The 22,576-nt window shown below is 45.5% G+C and overlaps 2 protein-coding genes across 5 annotated transcripts in view; one reads left to right on the forward strand and one right to left on the reverse strand.

Moving 5' to 3' along the window:
• Positions 1-5,889, reverse strand: part of LOC146762221 (uncharacterized) — a 36,239-nt gene extending 30,350 nt beyond the window's left edge. For all 3 annotated transcript variants that reach the window (XM_085511618.1, XM_085511632.1, XM_085511624.1), the window contains exon 1: positions 5,717-5,889. In XM_085511618.1, the coding sequence (XP_085367744.1) occupies positions 5,717-5,817 (101 nt within the window). In that variant the 5' untranslated portion in view covers positions 5,818-5,889. The remainder of the gene's footprint in view (positions 1-5,716) is intronic.
• An 8,888-nt stretch (positions 5,890-14,777) lies between these two features.
• Positions 14,778-21,329, forward strand: LOC107312307 (tubulin alpha-3 chain). 2 transcript variants are annotated; one of them, XM_085544946.1, is made up of 4 exons: positions 14,778-14,854; positions 17,411-17,654; positions 18,617-18,873; positions 19,900-21,329. In XM_085544946.1, the coding sequence occupies exons 3-4, from the start codon at positions 18,871-18,873 to the stop codon at positions 20,881-20,883; spliced, it is 987 nt and encodes a 328-aa protein (XP_085401072.1). In that variant the 5' UTR covers positions 14,778-14,854; positions 17,411-17,654; positions 18,617-18,870; the 3' UTR covers positions 20,884-21,329. The 2 variants fall into 2 exon arrangements, with proteins under 2 accessions (XP_085401072.1, XP_015715134.2); XM_015859648.3 differs by having other exon boundaries at positions 18,725-18,873.
• The last annotated feature ends 1,247 nt before the right edge of the window (positions 21,330-22,576 follow it).

A 22,576-nucleotide genomic window follows, 5' to 3' on the forward strand; every position in this document is an offset into this window, starting at 1 on the left:
TTGCAGAAGAACACCAGTACTCTTGCATCAGCAGGTGTTAATTGGTGTCCAGTAGGATCAGGATTTCAATCCAGTTTGCTACAGGAACAACATACAGATTTTATTAACCCTTCAGACACTCAGTACAGTGAGTTGGAAACTATTAAAAGCCAATATGTTACACTGAAATTAAATTTATACAGGGCAAAAGTACAGCGCCACAATGTTATCACTTTAAAATCCAAAGGCCCAGTTCTAGAGATACTTTGTTCCTAGCCCTCTCCCAGCTGTTGAAAAGTGGAGTTCCTGTTGCAATGAAAACTGAACAAAAGTAACAAAGTAAACAAGAATGAAGTCTTAAGCTTTTAAAAAGGATGAAACCCACGTTGATTCCTGTTTACTACTGCCCAAGTGCAGCACGTAGCATCTCCTGTAAGGCCTGTGGAAGCACAACTGACCCAAGAGACTGCATGTTTGCATACCAAGCCCTGTATGCATTGAAACCCAGACACTCACAGTCTGCTTTGGAATAAAGCAGTGGTAATATGAGAGCTGCAGTGTAGCTTCCAATTATGTTCAAGCGATGCATTTTAATCGCTACCTTCTTCAGTAAAGTAAAAGTTTCCATTTGTGCTAACTTTGATGTGATAATAGGAAAGAAAAGTGTATGTTTGCACTCTGCATTATTATTTTACCAGTCCCAAAAAGTCTGATGAATTATAGGCTTTAATCACAACAGAGATCAAGAGCAAACAAACATTCATTTCAGAGAAGCCATAATTAGAAAGAAGAAAGGAAAGAGGTATCACCATCAAAACAATTGGCATTAGGTCATAAGCCAACAAACAACTGACGTTAAATAGGCTAAATGTGTAGTGAATAAACACAAGCCAATTGGAGACTTTACTGCAAACTGTGCAGAATAAACAGATGATCACAGGTTTTAAAAGACTTATTATTCAGAAAATACTTGCTTCATTTGCCTCTATAAAATCCATCTGAGTTGTCAACCAGCTTCTTTGCTCCTTTCTCAGCTATGAAATCTCTCTACAAAGCTCCCACAGCAGCTGCAGCAAAGGCTCTTGCTTTGTGTGACTGTAGGCTGACACCAAAACAAATGCATCCTCACAGTCAGAACCCTACAAACAGGGTTCAGCAACCCCATGGCCATAGGGAAAGGTGGTTTGGTCAGCAATCACATGTTTTTTGGGGTGTTGATTCAATAGAAAAGCCAGTTCACCCTGCAGACACAGTGAGTGAGATTGCAGCAAAGGAAGCAGGAGCAATAGAGTTGTTTGGGGGAACACAGGACCCCATCCACCCCCCTTTTGTGGTGGTGGTGGGGGGTCATGGTTGCACCACCCATAAGAAAACACACATGGATGCTGTCAGTCTCCAACACCTGCTGCTCTGCCAGTCCCATCCACTCACCACGCTGCCAGCAGCTGTTTGTCCTTGCTTTCTCAATCCAACAGTGGCCAGCCTGCTTCAGACCTCAAAGGCTTAATGTGACACGCAGCTTGACAACTGAGCAGCTTTTCCATCTTCCACACTAAATGTGATCTATATAAAAAAAACACTCATTTCTTTAATCCTTCTAAAGTCAGTAGGATAATTGGGATTAATCCCATTTGAATAACCACTGAGAACTGATGGTCACAATTAAAATGTTTACAAGTACATGAATATGAATCTTATCCCTTCCCATATCCTGACTCAAGTGGCACGTCCCTGTTTTAATACTGAGGCCTCAAAAGCTGAGCAAGGATCAACAGATCACAAAACCACATTTGATCACAGGATCAGCTGCAAATAACAGTGACTCTACCAAAACACGAGACACAGATGCTAGAGCAGGGAAGTGTGAGTTAGGGCTGAAATTAGATGATGTGACAGTCTACCTCCGTCCTCAGCAGCTCAGCACAGAAGTATTTCAACCCTGCACAATCCTCTCTGGCTGCTTTTGCAATATGAAAGCTACAGACTGTTTCTAGATACCAGAACAGTTAGAATCTGGACAAAGATAAGAACATTTTGCAAACTCCAGGCTTGCCTGGGGTTGGAGTGTACCTGTCCCCTCCTTCCTGCAGGGTGCTGAGCCATCGATCTTGTAGCTTGGCAGAAGAGGTTTGAAAGATGCAAACTGGGGTTAGATAGTGTGTCTGGGGCAGAACACTCGCTGTTTTATCAGTGTTACCTTGGAAGAGATAACGTAGCCCTGAGCTGTCAGCTTCACCTGGATTCACCTCAACATGAGATAAGATGATGAAGTTAGGAACAGGATTACAGAGCAATCTTTTTATCCATCCATACCTTAAATCCAGTTCACATGATCATGGATGATCATTAGATGATTTATGGTTGGACTACATGATCTTAGTGGTCTTTTCTAACCTTGATGATTCTATTGCTGAAGGAGGGAAAGAACTAAAGGGAAAATATGTTAGAGCAGTCCCCAGATCAGAGCCTTCCTGTGAAATACAACCAAGTGAAGTCATCATCTATCATGCTAACAACTGTCTCTTTCCTTTTAAGACACTGTGGGATTACACAAAGGGCTGATTACAAATACTCCATCTAAAAGGAATCCCTTCACACCACCCAGGTCACAAACACTCCTGGAAACAAAACTTGATGCTTTCTACAGAAGATGATGATGAGGTGCTGGAATAGGTTGCCCAGAAAGGTTGCAGTTGCTCCATCCCTGGAAGCATTCAATGCCAGGATGAACAGGGCTCTGGACAGCTTGATTTAGTACTTGTTCTATCAGTTGACAACCCTGCCTGTGGCAGTGGAGTTGGAACTTCATGGTCCTTGAGGTCCCTTCCAACCCAAGCAATTCTATGATAAACCTCAGCAGGTTTGAAACTGCTTGGGAACGTCACATCCATGAGGGTCTAAGGGTAGAAAAGCAAAGCAGTGTGTACAAGGGGACACATCTAATAAAGGCTATTATCTCAGACACTGCTGAATGTATTTCACGCATTCATAAACTTTCAACAAGAGGCCCCAGGCCTGCAACTGGAGCTCTGGTTTTGCTTGGAGATATTTGACTAAAATCAGCCTGATGGGCAGAGGACTCCTCCTCCAGGGTCGGGTTACAAGGCTGGAGACAAAAGGTGTTTTCATGCACGCGTGCACAAGTGTTAAAGCAAATCAATAAAGGATGGAGGTAGCCACGGTCAGACTGGTTGAAAGCTTTAGAGTTGAACCCTGTAGCAGGAGCACTCAAGTCATAAGACATAAACTTGGCTAAGCCGTAAGCAAAAAAGAAAGAAGAAAAAACAAACCTACTTCCAGATGCTTTTTTTTGTCTCTCTCTTCATTTTCCACTTCACCACAGCAGAAGGGATTAAGCATCTTAATTTAAATGATGTTACTTGTGTTCTGCAGCAAGGTGGCTGGATGAGGAGCTATGAGATAAGGTTTAGTAGCTTAAAGTGATGGTGATAGGATGATGGTTGGACTAGATGATCTTGTAGGTTCTTTCCAACCTTGTGATTCTATGATTCTCTCCATTTATAGGTTAGCAAAACCACAGCAGACAAGTTAAGAGATGACAGTATGAGAGAATCCATACAGGGAACAGGTCCAGCTTTGGGCTTTTCAGTATAAGGAACATCAGAAACTAGAGCACATCCAGCCAGTCGTAAAAGAGAAGGTGCTAGGGCTGAAACACCGAATAAATGAAGAAAAACAGAATGGGCTCCCTCTGTATGGGGAGAGACTGCAAAGATGGCTCTAACTATCTGAAAAGAAGTAGAGAAAGCAAAAAGCCAAATATCTTGTATACACACAACAGAATGGAAAGAGGCACAGCAAGGAAAAATCCCATTAGATATAAAGAAAAATGCTTTTGTGCAACACATGTGGTCAAACCTTGAAATATAGAGGCATTGAGATTTGTCTTTGGATGATTCTGATCTCACCTGGCCAATGCTCTGAGCAATTTGAGCTAAGTTTGTAGTTTTAAAGGCTGGGACTGGAGACCAACAAGCTCCAGTTTGATCATCAAGACAATATTGCAGCATGTTTCTATGTAAATGTGTATTTTAAGGCTCATTGAAACATCCCACCTTATGAAACACTCAACAGTTACAAAAAGCCATTATCGAAACCAACATTGTAACACCACCATTCACTGCAGTCCTGCCCACAAAGAACCAGAGCAGTGAGGAAAAGATCGAGATCACAGGTCCATAGACCCTGAATCTGTATCTATTTGAACTCAAATCTGCTTTCTACACCACCTGCAAAGTTGGAGGAGTCATTTCCTGACCCTGAGGGCAATAATAAATACAAACCTGTGCTGAACAAACTGGGTTTGTCCTGATAAAAGTCAACGGGAGTTGAGTCACTCGGGTCAACTAGTGCCAATAAACACATCTATGTATCAGGGGTCAACACAGATAAGATCATCCACGGGTTAACTTAAGACATAACGTCTTGTTTCACAGGGCTGTCTCAAGAAAGGTCTCACAAGTCCAAGCACATCAAAATAATAGATGGTATACAGAGGGATTTAAAAATGAGAGTAAAAGCCAAGGCTGACACTGGATCTCTTCCATACTTAACAGAGTTGATCTAGTGTTATGACTGGAGGAGATCCTGGAAGCTTGGCTGAGCTGGTGATGGCAGAGGGAGATTAAGCCCAGCCCAATTCAAGCCACAGAGCAGCCCCAAACTCTATTTAACCACACATTACATCCAGCCAGAACCTTGTAGAATTCAGAACCTGAAATGGGTGACAAAGAGGTACAGGGAAACAGTGTGAAAAGAGAAATCAATCCCCACATTGCACCAACAACCACCCTGAGGAGCAAAGACCCTCTATTTCTTCTCCGAGCCAAATAGGGACTGCAAGCATCCCACACTTGCACAGAAACCAGTTGGAGACCTAAAATGGGACCAAATATCCCTATTACGGGACAGAAACAGGCAGGAAAACATGTGATAGCCTGAGAAACACCCCCCTCCCATACACATAGCATATAATACAACACTGGGGCACCCTATGAGCATTAAGGACACTCAGGAACCACGGACACATCCACCTTATAAAGCAGGGAACCATGGAGCAACGCACCCACTTTATACGGTGTGAGGGGTCCCATAAAGCCATTAGACACAAGGGAGCTGCCCCCCGTCAGACACAAGGGAGCTCCCCCCCGTCAGACACAAGGGAGCTCCCCCCCGTCAGACACAAGGGAGCTCCCCCCCGTCAGACACAAGGGAGCTCCCCCCCGTCAGACACAAGGGAGCTCCCCCCCGTCAGACACAAGGGAGCTCCCCCCCGTCAGACACAAGGGAGCTCCCCCCCGTCAGACACAAGGGAGCTCCCCCCCGTCAGACACAAGGGAGCTCCCCCCCGTCAGACACAAGGGAGCTCCCCCCCGTCAGACACAAGGGAGCTCCCCCCCGTCAGACACAAGGGAGCTCCCCCCCGTCAGACACAAGGGAGCTCCCCCCCGTCAGACACAAGGGAACTACCCCCCATTAGACTCAAGGGAACTGCCCCCCATTAGACTCAAGGGAGCTGCCCCCATTAGACACAAGGGTGAAGGGCCCCTTTAAGGATGTTTAAAGCACCATAAAGGCTGAGGAAAAAAGGGGAAACGTCCCCTTTATATGACAGGAAGACGGGAAGAGATCCCCCTCCTCACTATATACACACATAAAGGGAGAACCACAGGCCTCAGCCCCTGACAGAAGGACGGGGAGACATGACGGCTCCTACCGGCTGCTGTCCGCCGGGGGCGAGCGGCTGGCGCTGGTTCCAGCACTAACCCTCCCTCTTTTCCGCCGAGGGGGCTTCTGAGCCACGGGCTCGGCTTCCATGGTGAAGAATCAGGCTGAGGAACGGGGGGGGAAAACCGGACGGCACCGCACAAAATGGCGGCGGCGAAAAACAACTGAGGCGGCGAACCGGCGGTTTGAAAATGGCGGCGGTGAGGGGAGGCAGCCAATCAGAGAGGAGGGTGGGGTGTGTTGCTAGGAGACGAGCGAGGGGGGGAGGAGTGTCGCCGCCCTTGAGCACAACGCCCCCTTGTGTCCTGCCGCTGTAACTGCAGGCTTGGAGGACTTAGGAATGGGGGAAACTGAGGCACGGAAGCCATTTTTCCTCCAACCCCTTCATCTTCCTCAATTCTCATCTTTTCTCCTCAGAAAACTCATATCCAACACCTCAAGGCCTCGAGGAGGGTAGCAATGTCAACCCCAACGCCTCACGGCCTCGAGGAGGGTAGCAATGTCAACCCCAAAGCCTGAAATCACCTGATGAATAGAGGAAAAACACGTGTCCCTCTTGAAAATGCTTGAAAATGCACCTCTAAGAAGTGGGCTGGAATATTAAAAATACGCCTCAGAAATAGGCTCGTGTGTTAAAAATACACCCAGACTGCCTCAAAATGGACACAGAAGTGGTTTAAATGTGGGATGTACCCCAGCAAGAGTGAGATCTGCGGCCTTATGGTGAAGCCTGCAGTGTCCCAGCGTGAAGCTGATGTGTAAACTCTTTTAAATGGGGTCTTAAATTGTGATGGTGATGGAAAAAAGCAGATGTCTTGGCTACAAACCCCCATAGATTCTGCCTTGGGAAAGCTATTATGCACCTGCGAGCTCCCACCAGCCCCAATTCAACTTAAGTGGTGTTTTGAGCAAGGTGCTTGAATGGGAAAGTGTGTCCTCCTTGGGTGAAATCTCATTTTTTCTTCCATTTTCAGCCCTTTCCCTCTGTGAAAAGTGGCTGTTAATAGGGAGGCAGAGTCTGTCCTGGAGTAGCAACCCCAAAGGGTCCCCGAAGAGACAGAGAGGTAATGGTTTATCTTCACTTAAAAACTGGAATGATCTCCTTTGGAATGCCTTTGGACCAGAAAATTTTGGCCAAGAAATCTCCCTTTAACAATGCTGGCACCCCAGAATACTGTGCTGGAACCACCTTTTGCAGTTTATCATCTTTATTCCAGGTGCAGGTCAGTCTCAACTTCTGTGCAGCTGTTAGACGAAATGCTTTGAAACCCATTAAAAAGCCCACATACATGCCAGGTATTGTCTGTTTTTTAGTCAGGAATCAGAAATGGATTCTTCAGGAGTACTAAAATACAAACCCAAACTTTTGAAGTGGGATCTGCAACTTGATTCAGAAGTCGATACCCCGACTTTAAGCTGAACAGAGCAGCCTGCCAAAGGGTTAAACATAACCATATGCAAAGCAAAGGTTTGAAGGCCTTAGAAAGAAACTGTACTTCTATTTTGAAATATACCAGTGGGAAGGGAGGAAGAGTGAGCACATGCAATGCACCAGGCTTAGAGTATGCCAGAGCAGTCAGACTTAGCACTGATATACCATGCCAAAGCGAAAGGAATTAGTGGTGCTTATTCTATTCTAGTACAGATTTAACATAACAAAACTGTGAAGTTTCTTTAGTTGTCCAAGCCTAAACAGCTTAGCAAATTTTCTTGCCCCCCCCCCCCCTCAGTATTTCTTTTACACTGGCTTATAATCACTGGTAAGCATTCATCTGCACCAGACCAACTCTTTCATTTCTTCCCAGTCCTCCAAAGCTCTGTCTCCTACCCCAGGGACCTTTTTCTCCTCTGCTGAGTCCTTGTTTCTAGGTTGGAAAATCTCCCTGTCTTTCAGAACCTCCTGATTTTTGCATTCTGCTGTGGCCTCAGCCACATCCATCCCCCCCCAGCACAGCAGGCAGCAAGCCATGGACTTGTCAGATGATTTTTCCATCTGGTTGGAGAACTTGGAACAGACATTTGTGATCTGAAAGGTACTTGGGTCATACTTCTTCTGCTAAAACTATAGGTGTGGAGGTCATGAGTGCAAGGCATATCCAAAGATGGGGTCAACCAGGCAGAATCAATGCTCTCTTGGTGAAATCAAGGACAATATGGGGAGAACATCCATGGCAGGGAAGTTGGAATTTGATGATCTATCAGGTCCCTCCCAACCTACTGCATTCTCTGATACTATGCCACATCATTTCATAGTACCATCATCAGGTACAGGTGAGATGCTGAGTATCCAGGCTATGGCTGATATGGCTTTATTGCCCCTTGAGTCCTCCAGGTGGAGGCAAGGTGGGAGGTTGGCATGGAGCTTTATCTGGAAGGTGACAGGTTTTCCCATCTTCCAGGAGAATTACAGAACTACAGCTTGGATCTGAATGACCAAATCTTGGAATTTTAATAAACATAAGTGGATTTAGGATACTACATAATGATATTAACTCAAAGCCAGGCATTAAGCTCAATGCAGGTTGGTACATCATCCCCTTTCTTGGCAGTCAAGAGATCAGGACAGAATCTCTGCCTCCCTGCAGGTGACATCCTGGCTTTATGGCCGCATCCCTCATAGTGTCTGAGGCACTTTATATCACTGAGGACTGACTAAGGCAGCCCAGTGCATGTCAAAGACAAATTAGGGTTGAAGATTATGCTCACACAGGGTCTCATGAGTGGAGCAGAAATAGAACTACTTACCAAACACACCTCTCAGGGGCTTGCTAAGGGGGTGATGAGAGTCCCATGAGTGCTACAGTACCTACCTGCTAGCAAGTACTGCTGGGCTGCAAAACTGCTTCACTGTGTTTCCAGAATGCTCCTGTGATGCTCCAGGAGAAGATTTAATTTTGATCTTTGCTCCACGCTTCATCTTCAGGGCCATATTTTGCTCAAAGGAGGGCTTTTGCTAGCTGGGCTTTCTCCTACCTGCTCTCAGCAAGGAGTAATAGGGACTACAGTAACCTAAATGGATAGCCTGTCTCATTTTGGAAAGACTTTTTGGATTAAGCAGGGAATTAGTGATCCGTGCATTAAGGACTTGTGGTTCTCAAACAAGAAAATTTAATTTAATGAAGATTAAAGCATGCTTCATTGACAGCAGTCTTTTTCAGGATTCAAAGCATTGAGTTATTCTTCGGAATTTTATATACTTGGCAACATTGCTCATTTAAGAACTTACACTACTTTGAAAGTAGTCATCTTGAGGATTTGAAGCAGCTTAGACATTTATGATGCAATAAAACCTTAGGCCATAAATTGCACATGATTAAGGTGTGTGTCACCATCAGTATTTAGAGACATTAAAAAAAGTAAATGTATTTTCAACTTGAAAAACCTAGAAAATAAATGCCATAACACTACAGGAAAATCACCCTTGCGTTCCAGTTAGTCAGCAAGCATAAAGATAAATAGCATATGTAGTTCACAGTCACAACAGGAACTCTGCCAAGTGACACAGTCAATGTGTGAAAGCTCTTCCATAAGGCTTAGGAGATATCCTAGCTGCTGCTGTAAGCCTCGAGTGATGTGTTTCACACACCATGCAGAATTAATTCCTTTTAGAATATAAAATTAAATAAATTAATTTGGATAGTCCAAAACACTCTGCTCTCCCATTCTCATTTTCTACAGGCATCATAGTTGGGCCTCGTTTGTGCGTTGCCTCATCCTATGAGCTGGCCAATGTGAAAAAAAAAACCAGTTCTAATAACAATACAGCCCTTGCGTGTGTTATTACAATGCATTCCATCTCTCAGAAAATAAAGGAAAAAAAATGTTTTGCTTTTACGTCTTCAAACCAGTTGTTTACATGGGCTCAACGACAACATTTATCATTGTCAGAGATTTAGGACCATTAGAAAAGCCCCGCGAACTGCAAGTAATCAGAAATGTCAATCATGTGTTGGCTTTGTCTGCAGCAATGGGAAGGACTCTTGCTCAGAACTTTGCACAGCAGAAGAGCAGGTCTTTAACTGCAGTGTTATAATACCCTTTTGACACTGTTGTGAATTCATTTTTAACACTACCCAACCAATCCTTTCCCCCCAGAAGTGGAGATGCTTCCAGAAATGAGATTTCACACCACCAAGATCAGTAGAATCATAGAAGATCCCAAGTTGGAAGGAACCCATAAGGATGATCGAGTCCAACTATGGACAATCAAATGTCTCTACATGTCTACGCAACGTTCAGATTAATCTCAATTATTCAAATTAATGGTGAAACTTAATTCTTCCAAATCTCTTGATGCAAAGCTTCAGTTTTCCATCCCACTAGTGTTGGAAAACCCAACCATCCCACAGTGTTGCTAGCTCTGAGGTTGAGCACAAAGGGAAGAATGAATGCTGAGTTCTTAGATGGCTTGTGAGCTTTCCTTGATCATGTAGTTGAACTCAATGATCCCTTTCAACTCAGGATATGCTATGATTCTTTGATTTTCTACCTCTTACGTTCCTGTGGGAAGTCAAGGTATCTCCCAGATGACTCTCACTGAAGGAGGTGCTCAAGAAAAGGGTGGATGAGGCACTGAGGGACATGGTATAGTGGGCATGGTTGGGATGGGTTGATGGTTGGATTAAATTATCTTAGTGGCCTTTTCCAACTTTAATGATTCTATTAGGGTCAGCGAAGAAGTGAATCAATGCTGAATTGGGGCAGTTTCATAGTATTAGCAATAACGTCCTTGTGAACAATAAGGAATCTGGCTCAGGTCTTCATTTGTGATAAACCAAAAGCTTGGAAGCCTGGCATTTGGGTCAGCCATTAAGGTGGCTGAGAGCTGCTAGGATACCCTCCAGAACCAGATAAAGTCACATCATTGGCAGAGGAAAAGACACAAGCTTTCGTCAAGGAATATGCACATGCTCTTGCATCTTGGATTAGATGGTTTCAGCTTTACAGCCAGGGGAATACAGGAAGTTGGTTACTTGGAGTTCTGCAGAACAAATTGAAAGTAAAAGTGCCCATGAGCTGATGCTAACGTTGGACAACACTCAAGGGCATGAGGAGAATTGATGGCACGGAAATGCATTGAGAGTTGTTGAGTATGTGGAAACCACACGTGGTTTGGAAAGTCCCTGAGCTGAATTAAAATCAGCAGGGAGACTACGAAGGATGTTATATGCATTTCCATGCCCTCTGCACATCTCTAAGCAGCTGCTTGTGGGTATGGCTTGGAGCAGGGCACCGAGAGGAAGACCTTTGTCTCTCTGAAACTCATTAAAGATTAGAAGTCCATCTTTGTCCAATTTACTTTAGAATAATGCTTTTCCTTAAAGCATTTGCCTTGTTACTTTTAATGCAATTTAAAGGAAGGAAGAAAAAAATAACCCTTTGCAACTAGAGAATAAATAAGAATATATTCTTGCTACAGCCCAACTCCACCACAAAGAAGCCCCTACCCCACAGCTGGTTGCTATCTGCTTTAGGGAATGAAGAAGAGAAGCACAGCTGTGCAGACACAAATAGAGGGTGCTTTCTCCACCCTGGGTTATGGGAATAGCTCTGAGGCAGAGTTGGTTGGGGGAATTCTGCTGGAAGCATGCTCTGCTGAAATATGCAGTTCCACTCCAATTGAGCTGTCTCACAGAATGGGGATGGGTCTGCCAGGGTTTTATTTGGAAAGAAAAATGAGGGGATGGGGAGGGGAGAACCTGGAACGTCAAAACAACCCATCGTGATAGCTCTGAAGTGAAGGTTTTCAGTTTTAACCACTTTTTTACTGTACATTTCTGCATTATAATAGAGAATGCTGAGATTTCCTACTGATACTGAATGCTTTTCTTGACTGTTTTTGTAATAGCAGATATTCCTTTTTTAAAGGTATATCTGAAGGAATCCCCTTGCATCCAATTTTCTCCTTTTGCCTTGCGTTGCAAGGATGTATTTTCAGATGGTGTTGGCCTGAACTAAATCGTGTGTTGATGGGAGGGGTAGGATATCATGCAAGCAAAAGAAGTGGAGTTATATCTCTCAAGCTGAAAAGCAGGGAAGCAGCAGTATAAAATCAAACCGTGCGTGAACAGAGGCACACACAGACAAATGCTAGAGATATCCAGGCTAATGCTTGGATAAATCATCTCTGCTTATCAGTAACAGATGCCTGAGCTGAGGTTGGGGCCTCACTGTGTGATAGATAAAGGACAACCACTATCAGGAGCAGCACTTCAGCTTCAGCCCTGGCAAACCTAAAATAGGGTAACTGTGACTTGAGGCCTTTTTTAAAGCCTGGAGGGAGAAGCACAGTGTCCTGTGGCTAGGTGGCCCAGCAATAGATGGGAGCCATTTGGATTTGGTGCTAAAAGACCTTGTATTAATATTTGCATGGCCATCAGGGTCTCAAATGTCTCCTGAGATGTGCCAGCCAGCCACTGGTTGAGCTCTGTGAACTACTGGTGTAGGATGAGTTCTTTCCCTATTGGAAGCTTGGTAGTGGGTATACTGGTATCTGGTGGTCATGGTTTTAGTGTCTTTATGTCTCTGGATGACAATGGAGAAAGACAGAGAGCTGCTGGAGAATGAGATCCGGCAGTTCAGGCTAATGGAAAGGATGGTGATTTTTAGGACTATTGTTCTGAATATTTTCAACCAGCCCTAAATTCACTTAAAGAGACAACAGCCGCCTTCAGAGGGATGAGGGTGTGGAAAGTTGGCAGCTTTCACTCCCCTGCAAAAGGCATAATGAGAGCCAGTGACTGAAAGCTGATGCTAGGCAAGTGCACGTGTAGAATGGAGCAAACTGAAGTAGTTGAGCAATTAAAGACAGGAGCAAATTACTCCTAAAATGGTGGATTTCAGAGGCAGGTAAATCTCTTCTACCAGAAAACACACACATACACACATAAACCCCACGTTTGGCTCAGCCTGAAGCAAAATGAGGATTCTTTTATCCTTCCTGATGATTCAAGTGCTGGCCACAGTTCTTTCTTCCACCTGAGTACTCTGTTTCTTTTGGGACACCACTTGCATCCTTATGGGTAAAGATTTGCTCCATAGAAGCAAACAGCAGCTGGTGCCGGACTGTGTGGCGTAGACAGCAATAGGAGGACAAGGAGGCAATATTTAGGATGCTGGAGTGGGAAAAAGGAGGCAGCAGCTGTGAGGTCTGGCTATAAAAAGGCTGAGAGCTGCTGCAGTGGGTCTACAGGGGGGTTGGCCTCTGTCCTTCTCATTGATGCTGTTCTAAATATGTCCCGGAGCTGAGACTGCAGCCAGGTTGTCACCACCACCAGCCTATAGTACTACTCTCCTTTACTTCCCATTTCTTTAGAAAGACGGAATTCAGCCACCCAAAAATATGGACTTGGAGCCATGAGCAGTTTTGGGTTGTCCCAACATCTTCCAGCAAATGAATACTTTCTGTTCTGAACTGCTGGAGCTCCTCATTTGTTTTTTAGTTTCTTTTTGAGTAATAGATGGCCCTTGAAAAAAAGATCTTGTCTGACTGGCGTGCTTGGGAGCTGCTCACAAACAAATAGCTTCTCTGTCCTCAGAGGCCACTTCTATTCCCAGCAGAGGTTTGGAGGCCACATTGCTGACAAACGTGTTTGCATGATGCTGTATCTAACAAAAGAACCCAGCCTGACCCAATTAGGTCTGAATTCTCCCACTTCCAAAACAGGCACAACCATGCACCCAACCTGCTTAACTCGATTTTTCTAAGCCTTTGGCATAGCCCTGAGCAAGAGTAGGGTAAAACTCCCATCTGCCCTCAGAGACAGAGGCTGGGCACAACACACCAGTGCTGAGCAGAGCTGTTCCATCCATGCCTCCCAAAACTCATCTCTTTGCCCATCAAAACTGCAGCCTTGTGATCATCTATTTGAAAGAGTGGGAGGATAGATATCCCACACTTTAGGCTCAGCTGAGAGCATATATGGTGTTGACATTAGAAAGTTACCTTATTGCTGATTATGTGCTAGCCTGGTCTAGTATTAGATATGGAGTTTGCATGCGGTAGGGGAGTTGGAGCTTCATGATCCTTGGGGTCCCTTCCAACCCAAGCTATGATTCCATGATTCTCTAATTCCGTGTTCCTATAATCACCAGATGCATGTAGATCCATAGTGAAAGGGTGAATTTTACTTCATACAAATACCTTGCACTCATCTTGGGGATTTGGGGATTCAAGTTGTGTGGGGACTTGTGCAGGAGAGTTCTGAATATATTCAAGGAAGAAAATTCCTCCATCTTTAAGTCTCTGTTCCAATGCCTGACCACCTTCAGGATACAATGAAAGGATTCTGCCCTTTTAGGGAATTAATGAGCTGCTCTCTTACCCTTTCTTGATACGTCCTGTCTTCCAAGCCTGACCAGTTTGATTTTGCTGCAGTCTGCCAATGGAAACATTGGAGAGCATCTCACAAAACAGAGGGAAACTCACTACCCTTGGGTTCATTCATGTCTGTCTCTGTCTGGGACATGATTATCCCACCTGACCCCAAGAGCTGCCAACTTATGGCAACAATGGCTTAACTAAAGCAGGTTTAGGAATCTTTTAATGGCAGAATGAAGAGGTAAATAAAGATGTTCCTATGCATGTGCAGGATACAGCCAAGGGCAAAATGAACACTTTGTGGCCAGCAAATGGGGGTCCTGAGGCTGCATCCTTAATGCCAAGGAGGTACAAAAATCAGTGGATTCCCATGGGGGTCAGTGGAGATATGGAACAAAGACCAAAATGGAAGGACTAGTTTTTGGGTCTGGATTTCCATCACCTGAATCTGAGGTTGGAAATAGCTGATCCTTAAGGTCCCTTCCAGTCCAACCATTCTATGATGCTATAATTTTACTGTTCTATTTTTTTTCCAGTTGAGGTAGTTTGGAAAACAAAAACCAACTCATGCTTCACTGTGCCCAAGGCAGTTTAATCACAGAAATCACACCATCCAGACACCAACAGATCATTTATCCCTTGCTCTTTCTGGGAACGCACAGGAAAAGGATCTCTGCTCCTTTAAGCTAGCAGAAAGCTTCTTTATATTCAGGTGGAGTCAAGCCTTCCTGGGCTATAAAGTTGCAGGGAGAGGCAGGGGTAGCAGCTGTTTTGCTTAGATCTTAGCAAGTCTCCAGTCTCATCATGGTAAGAGCATGCCTTACATTTGTATTAGCCTGAACTTAAAATACCGACTGTTTGTTTTCCAAACCTGCTGAGCTGAACAGCTTGCTTGCTCTTTTCTCTCGCCTTTCTCTTGTGGATGTTAATTCCAAGCAGCTTTGTTTAATTGCCAATTACCTTCTGGTTTATTGATTCAGCGTTTGCTCCTTATAAGGGAAAAGTGAGGGATGTGCAGAGCAGCTCTTTCAACGGCCTCTTGCTGCTTTGTTTTTGCTCTGAGTTTGCAGCTCCTGAGATGGGGTCTGGGTTGTGCCTGGCTCTTTAATGCAAGTTGGGGTTTACTCTTTTTTGAGGTGGGGGGGGAGAGATCAGCATATCTTGAGACACAACTATATGATGCACTAACATTGAAAGTTTGACACTGTCAGCCCCATTCCTGAGTTGCAAACTTTGTTTCTCACACTGCCATAGAGAACTTGTACAACTTGCAGAGACTTTTAGGGTTTCTTTTTTCCTTAGGAGAGAGCTGCCATGTTGCCTTTGTCTTCTAGAAAACCTTCTGATTAGATATTAAATGAATGAAATCCCTCCCTCCTGCTTCTATTCTTTTCTTTCCTCCGTTTGAATCTTTGCTCTTAGGAGTTTGCAGCTGTATAAAACTGAAGTGGACTGATCTGGTTGCTTAAAAAACCTGTGACTCCAAACAGCACTGGCTGAAACTTTTAGCGAGGAATAACACAACTGTCACTTTGTGAATGCAAAAGGGCAACTTGCTGGAAAATCTGATGGTGTCCCCTTTGCATGTTGCAAGTAGGAAACTTCAAAGTAGCACCCAGAGAGGCAGCTTTTGAACTTTTCCTTTTATCTGCTGACTTTTTAGGAGTCTGTCCTGGTTACAAAACAGTTAAAGATTTACATGGGATTTCCAAAGGGGGGGAAAATCAGCTGGACAACAATAGGTTGCTTATAGCCATAGTCTGTAAAATGTAATTTATCAGGATGCAGAAGTTGGAAGTCTGGGATCTCAAAAAAAAACCCCAAAACCTTCCAGCATATTGGAGTGGGGATTAAAAAACCCCAAACCTGCAGAATATGAGATGTCTTTATTTTTCTTTCCTTCTTTTTCTTTCCCACTGTTTCCAATAGGCTTTTTTTCTTTCCCTTCCCCCCCCCCCCCCCCCTCCATTCCCTATGCTGCAAATACCAGTGCCCCTTGAAGCAGGTGCTGGGTCTGCAAGCTGGGAGAGGACAGAGAGCAGAGCAGCTGTCCCAGCGGGTCCTGGTGACCCTTGCAAAGTGTGGCGAGGAGCTATTGCAACCATCTTGCTGGGAGGGATGGGCAAATGGCAGCCAGCATTTCCCAAATAGTGCAAATATCAACTGAGAGAGGGGGAGGGCTTAAAGACAACCCCCACACCCAGCCCAGACCTGGATTAGATTGTTCTCCCAGCTGTGGGGCAAAGGGTTCGGTGTCTCTCTGCAAAGAGCATTCATCCAGTTGGTGTCCAACCTTACGGCAGTTGACCTGGACACATGGAGGCCATCAGTCTTGCTTGAGTGCTGAGAAATCTCTTGGCACATCCACGGAGACAAAGAGGGGAGAAGTTGTGTTGCATCTGTTTCCTGATGACTGTTGCAGTGCCATGAGCAATGGGTCTCCAGGGCTGTCTAGCATTAGGGTTATGCCTTTAAGGGCAGTCATGTCTGTGGGTGTGCATACACAAAGTGTCCTCTCCACTAACACCAGGGAAAACTGTACTGTTGGCTGCTCCTGGGTGGACTCACCAGCTCCTTTCAATGGGAAACCATCAACACTAGAAATGATGGCCCTATTGGCTGTTCCTGGGTGGGCTCACCATCTCTCTTCAATGGGAATCCCTGTGCTACGGGTAGCTACAACTGGGAGCTGGGATGCAAGCTGTTGTTGCTGCTGCAGCACTTTGATCTTGGGGTGGTGGAAACAGCAAAGATGGTAATTACTGAGGAAGTGTACAACCATCAAAAGTCTCCTGAAGATGTCAATGCTTCCACCACCCTGGGGGTTGCTGGGATGCTCCTGGAGGGTGACCTGGTTACATCAGGACTCTGAGCCTCTCCCCAGGTGTTTGCTTGCCCTGGGCAGCTGTTGGTTTCCTCTGGCTTCATTTCCTGGTGTGACTCCATGCTTGGCTTCTCCCTGCTTGGTAAAGGGTTTTTTAGCTCAGGGAGCCTGGAGCTGCTGTCTTTGGGTCCCCATTGCCCTGGGACCCAGTGGATTCACTGCTCTGTAATGAAACCAGCTGAACGCTCAGCAAGATGGAGCCAGCAGTGTTTAGCTGCTTCCTGCCTTGGCATGAAGCCCATCACCTCCTTCCTTCCTTCTCTCTTGGGCTGGGAGAGTCCTTCCTAGGGATGCTGTGTGTCCAACAGCCCTACAGAACACAGTCTGATCCTTGCTCCAAGTCGTGGCAGTGGGAGGAAGCCACCTGTTTCCCTCATCATCTGCAGCAGCAAATGGCTCAAACAAGAACCACGGGTGCTAATGCTAGGACACAGGATGTCTTAAAAAAAATCACCTTAACAAGCCGTTTCCCCTTACAGAGGGAGTGCATTTCCATCCACATCGGGCAGGCTGGCGTGCAGATGGGCAATGCCTGTTGGGAGCTGTATTGCCTTGAGCATGGGATCCAGGCGGATGGGACCATTCCTGGCTCCAAGCTGGTGAAACCTGTGGAGCCACAGTCTGAGCAAGTGGATTCTTCTTTTGAGACCTTCTTCTGTGAGACAGCGTCTGGGAAGCATGTGCCTCGGGCAGTGTTCATAGACTTGGAGCCCACTGTCATTGGTAATAATGGTCAAGTGTGTGTTGTGGCACTGTAAAATGGGAATCCTGGGCAGGGATTGCATTTCCAAATGGACCTGAAAATAACAAATCCATTACTCCTCATATGCTGACTTGTCTTCACTTGGAATAGGTTGCCCAGAGATCTGGTGGGTGCCTTATCCCTAAGACGTACAAGATCAGGCTGGTGCAGGCTCTGAGCAACCTGATCTAGCTGTAGATGTCCCTGTTTGTTGCAGGGGAGATGGATTAGATGGCCTTTAATGGTCTCTTCCAACTCAAACAATTCTATGATTCTACAAATCTCTCTTTTTAAGAGGCCTGCATGTTAATTCTCAGCAGATGTAGAGGTGTGGGTTTGTCAGCCCCGGTAGCTGTGGGCTGAATTGCACTATCCTATGACTTACTCAGCCCATCTGTTTTTAAGACTACCTCTGAAGCTTCTTTGAGCAGATGGGCGTTCTAAATTTCATGCTTCTTTTGCTACAGCAGCATTTCTGCTTCCCTTTCATCCCCAGCTCTGTTAGTGATCTCAGAGGGTTTGATTCAATTTGGCATTTTGATTGAATTGAGAATACCTTCCTAGACAAATTCTTACTCCTCTAGAACCTGGTGGAAATAACCTGGTGGAAATGACCTGGTGGAAATTGCATCCACTTTAGATTGCACATCCAATCTGCCTTCTAGGCTTCTCCTGTGGGTGAATGCATCTACTCCTATCTTAACATCTAAGATGTGACTCATTATTTTATTTAATGGAAGGAATGTAGACTTTGTTTTGGTTGCACTTAATTTCAGGCACCCAATCAAAGCACTAAATTGGGAACCAAGTTAGTGAGCCAATAGAATATGAAATGTATCCAGCATTTTGTCTGAGTGGGTCTAAATAACCTCTGGGGGTGTCTCACAACCTAATTGACTGAATGGAGCCTGGAGAAATTACTCCTAATGCCTGTCTCCATTAGATGCCTGAAGCTGGGAGGGATGGATCTGGCATGAGTGTGTTTTGCTGTACCACACCGATGTCCAGAACCTGTGACTGTGCTGCTCTCCATGACTGCTTATCCCTGTAGATGAGATCCGGACTGGCACCTACCATGGACTCTTCCATCCAGAGCAGCTCATCAGTGGCAAAGAAGATGCAGCCAATAACTATGCCCGTGGCCACTACACCATTGGGAAGGAGATTATAGACACTGTCCTCAGCAGAATTCGCAAAATGGTAAGAGGAAAAGAGCCTTTCTCTTAAAACAGCAGGTCAAGGTCAATGCCATTTAGACTTTGGAGTAATAGACTTAGATAAAGGGCTTTTTTTTTCTTCTGAGCTCAAGAGTTACTGGTGGTTGGATTAGGTTACCTTAGTGGTCTTTCCAAACTTAATGATTCTGTGGTCTTGTGAATGAGACTCAATAAAGTGAGGGGCCATCTGATCATGTATGTCTACACTTAACACTGCACATCATAGATGCATCAGGGGCTGGAATGAGAAAACATTAGATGTAAGAGAGAATGGAAGGAACTCTGACCAGAGGGATTGTATGATTGCAGAGATTAATTTTAAGTGGACAATTGGTAGCCAGGCTGGGAAGACCAAACTCCATGATTGATAAAGTGAGGCAAGTTTCTAACACTGCACTTGGATGCCAGTTGACAAAACATGTTTGAGATCTCTTTTGGGGGTCCAGGACCCACAGGCTGCCTCCTTCCTCCTCTCAGATGCTTGGAGGTACATTGAGCAGATAACTGAGGAACTTGGTCAGAGTTATCATTTGACAACGTGGATATTCTGCATCTACTTAAAGATGTAGGGCAGGGTGTAATAGGGTGAAAAAATGTGTGAATTCACTTTAGGGATTGAAAATGCTCTAGATGGAGCTTGGTATTTATAGAATCATTGTAGTTGGAAAAGACTACTAAGATCATCCAGTCCAATCATTGACCCAACACAATCATGCCCAACAAACCATGTCCCTCAGTGTGATATCTACCCTCTTCCTGAAAACAAATAGGTGTGGTGATTATGCCACTTTCCTGGGCAACTTGTTCCCCATCCTGATCACTCTTATCAAAACGGATTTTTTCCTACTGTCCAACAAGAACCAACCTGGCACAGCTTAAGGCCACAACCTGTATTTATTATTGTTTAGCTACTTATCTTCTGGTGAGAAGGTGATCCAAATAGAATGTATTGCTCTGTTATTTGGAATAATCCTTAATAGAGAGGTAAATATGCATTGTTCCACTGTAGGCTGACCAGTGCAGCGGCCTCCAGGGGTTCCTGGTCTTCCACAGCTTTGGGGGAGGCACAGGATCGGGGTTCACCTCCCTCCTCATGGAGCGGCTCTCTGTAGAGTACAGCAAGAAGTCCAAGCTGGAGTTCTCTGTGTACCCGGCACCACAGGTCTCCACAGCTGTGGTGGAGCCCTACAACTCCATCCTCACCACCCACACCACCCTGGAGCACTCGGACTGCTCCTTCATGGTGGACAACGAGGCCATCTATGACATCTGCAACCGCAACCTGGACATCGAGCGGCCCACCTACACCAACCTCAACAGGCTCATTGGGCAGATCGTCTCCTCTGTTACCGCCTCTTTGAGATTTAATGGTGCCTTGAACGTTGACCTGATTGAATTCCAGACGAACCTGGTGCCCTACCCACGGATACACTTCCCCCTCACCACCTACGCACCCATCATCTCAGCAGAGAAAGCCTACCACGAGCAGCTGTCAGTGCCAGAGATCACCAACGCTTGCTTTGAGTTCTCCAACCAGATGGTGAAATGTGACCCACGGCGTGGCAAGTACATGGCGTGCTGCCTGCTGTACCGGGGTGATGTGGTGCCCAAGGATGTGAACGCGGCCATTGCAGCCATCAAAACCCGCCGCTCCATCCAGTTTGTGGACTGGTGTCCCACGGGCTTCAAGGTGGGCATCAACTATCAGCCCCCAACAGTGGTGCCCGGGGGGGACCTGGCCAAGGTGCAGCGGGCTGTGTGCATGCTGAGCAACACCACGGCCATTGCTGAGGCCTGGGCACGCCTGGACCACAAGTTTGACCTGATGTACGCCAAGCGAGCCTTTGTGCACTGGTACGTGGGTGAAGGCATGGAGGAGGGGGAGTTCTCGGAGGCCAGGGAGGACCTGGCTGCCCTGGAGAAGGATTATGAGGAGGTTGGAAGGGACTCAGCAGATGGAGAAGAAGATGAGGCTGATGAGGATGAGTATTAACAAACTTCTGTCTATTCTTCTTCAAGTCAAACCTCAGATGAAATACAAACTCTCTGTCATCAGGCTAAACTGGTCTTGAGTACCTGGAGGTGCCAGAGGATTGTCCTGAACCTCAGTGCTACTGTTTGACATATTATACCTTTTTTGCTTGTATAGTCTACGTGCTCATAGTGCACTTCTGTAGCATGGGTGTCTTGAGCTTTATCACACTGCTGTTTATCAATGAGTGAAGCTGAATAGGTGCCTGGCTCAGTGTTGGGGATGCATCCTGCCTGGGCAGAGGACCCTGCTTGCTAGCCCTGGGGAATGTTGCAAGCTGCCTGCTTTGGTTGACATAGCAAACTCTTGCTCTGGCTTTTACTGCAAAAGCACCTTTTAATTAAAATGTACCAGTACACTTCTATGCAACTGTCCTTTGTATTTGAATAAAGACTTTCTATTGCTCTAAGTTTTCTGGATTTAATGCAGACTTTGTATGGAGAGTCCTTAGTTTGGGGATGTTGTCTTTGGGGGAAGTGGTAAAGGGTCTGAGTATGTTGAATGTTGCTGGTCGTAGTTATTGCTATGGGAAATATCCCATATCCTGCAGGAGGTTGCCTGGTTGGAGCTGGATGTTGCTTCTCTTTGTGTCCTGTAGTTTTCCTGCCTCATCACATTCCTCGAAGTGATGCAGTGTGAACACCCAGGGATAGCTGCCATGCTCAGGAGATGGAATTGGAAGGTGCTAGAGCTCTTTGTTGGCTGCTGTGAGCCTAAAATCTGGTAGCTGGCAGCATGAATGGGTAGTAAATGGGACCTTAGGAGACATTCCTGGTGGTCTGAAGCTTCTGTACTCAAATCACCATTGTGAGATTTACCAAGCTAAAAAGTTATTAGGGGTGCCTCATTGCTATTGGAAATGATGGTACTCATGGGGGCAAGTGCAAATGGGTTGAACTGGGTGATCTTAGCAGTCTTTTCCAACCTTAATGATTCTATGAAGAAACCAGATCCTACCACATCTAAGATGGCTTCTCATCCAGCTCTCATATGGCAGAGGATCCCCAAAGCTTGTCAACTCAATGAACTCCATACCCACAGGTGCTGAAGTTTCTAAACAGGGTGTCAAAGGCTGCCACCTTTCCCTAATGGCTCCAATGTCTACAAGCAACAGGGTTTAAAGGTGCTGGTTAAATTCCCTCCCAGAAAAATGATGTTAGTGTAGACTTGGTTGAACATCACTCCTGCCTGGATCTATGAGCCAGAGAAGGAGCACAGCCACACTCCTGCACCTAAGAAAGCAATCAGCTCAATTCCAGGGCTGATGTCATTGAAAAGGTCACTTATTAATGAAGTCAACTACTTGGGTACATCCGTCAGCATGGCCCTGCTCCAGATATCCTATGAACACAGGGAGGGAGGGAAGGATTTTCCTTGCAGAGGTAACAGTACTGTGATTTTTGGGGGAGTAGTATCTTTTGTTGATGATTGTAGGAAGCACTTTGTCCCCTCCATTAGCAACGTATCCTACAGCAGCCTCTCTCCTAAGAGCGATGCACACTTTGTTGTATGGTATCTTTTGTGTACTGAGATAGCAGTGCTGGTCATAAACAAAAAATAAGAGTCCTTCGGAATACAACACACAGAGCCCTCAGGTCTGAGATTTCCAATGTGTGGCTCCAGCCCATTTGTTAACTAATAAGGATAGACTATA

Source organism: Coturnix japonica, chromosome 1 (genome assembly GCF_054131305.1).
Source record: "Coturnix japonica strain WE chromosome 1, WE-NBRP24, whole genome shotgun sequence".
In the NCBI taxonomy this organism is placed as follows: domain Eukaryota; kingdom Metazoa; phylum Chordata; class Aves; order Galliformes; family Phasianidae; genus Coturnix; species Coturnix japonica.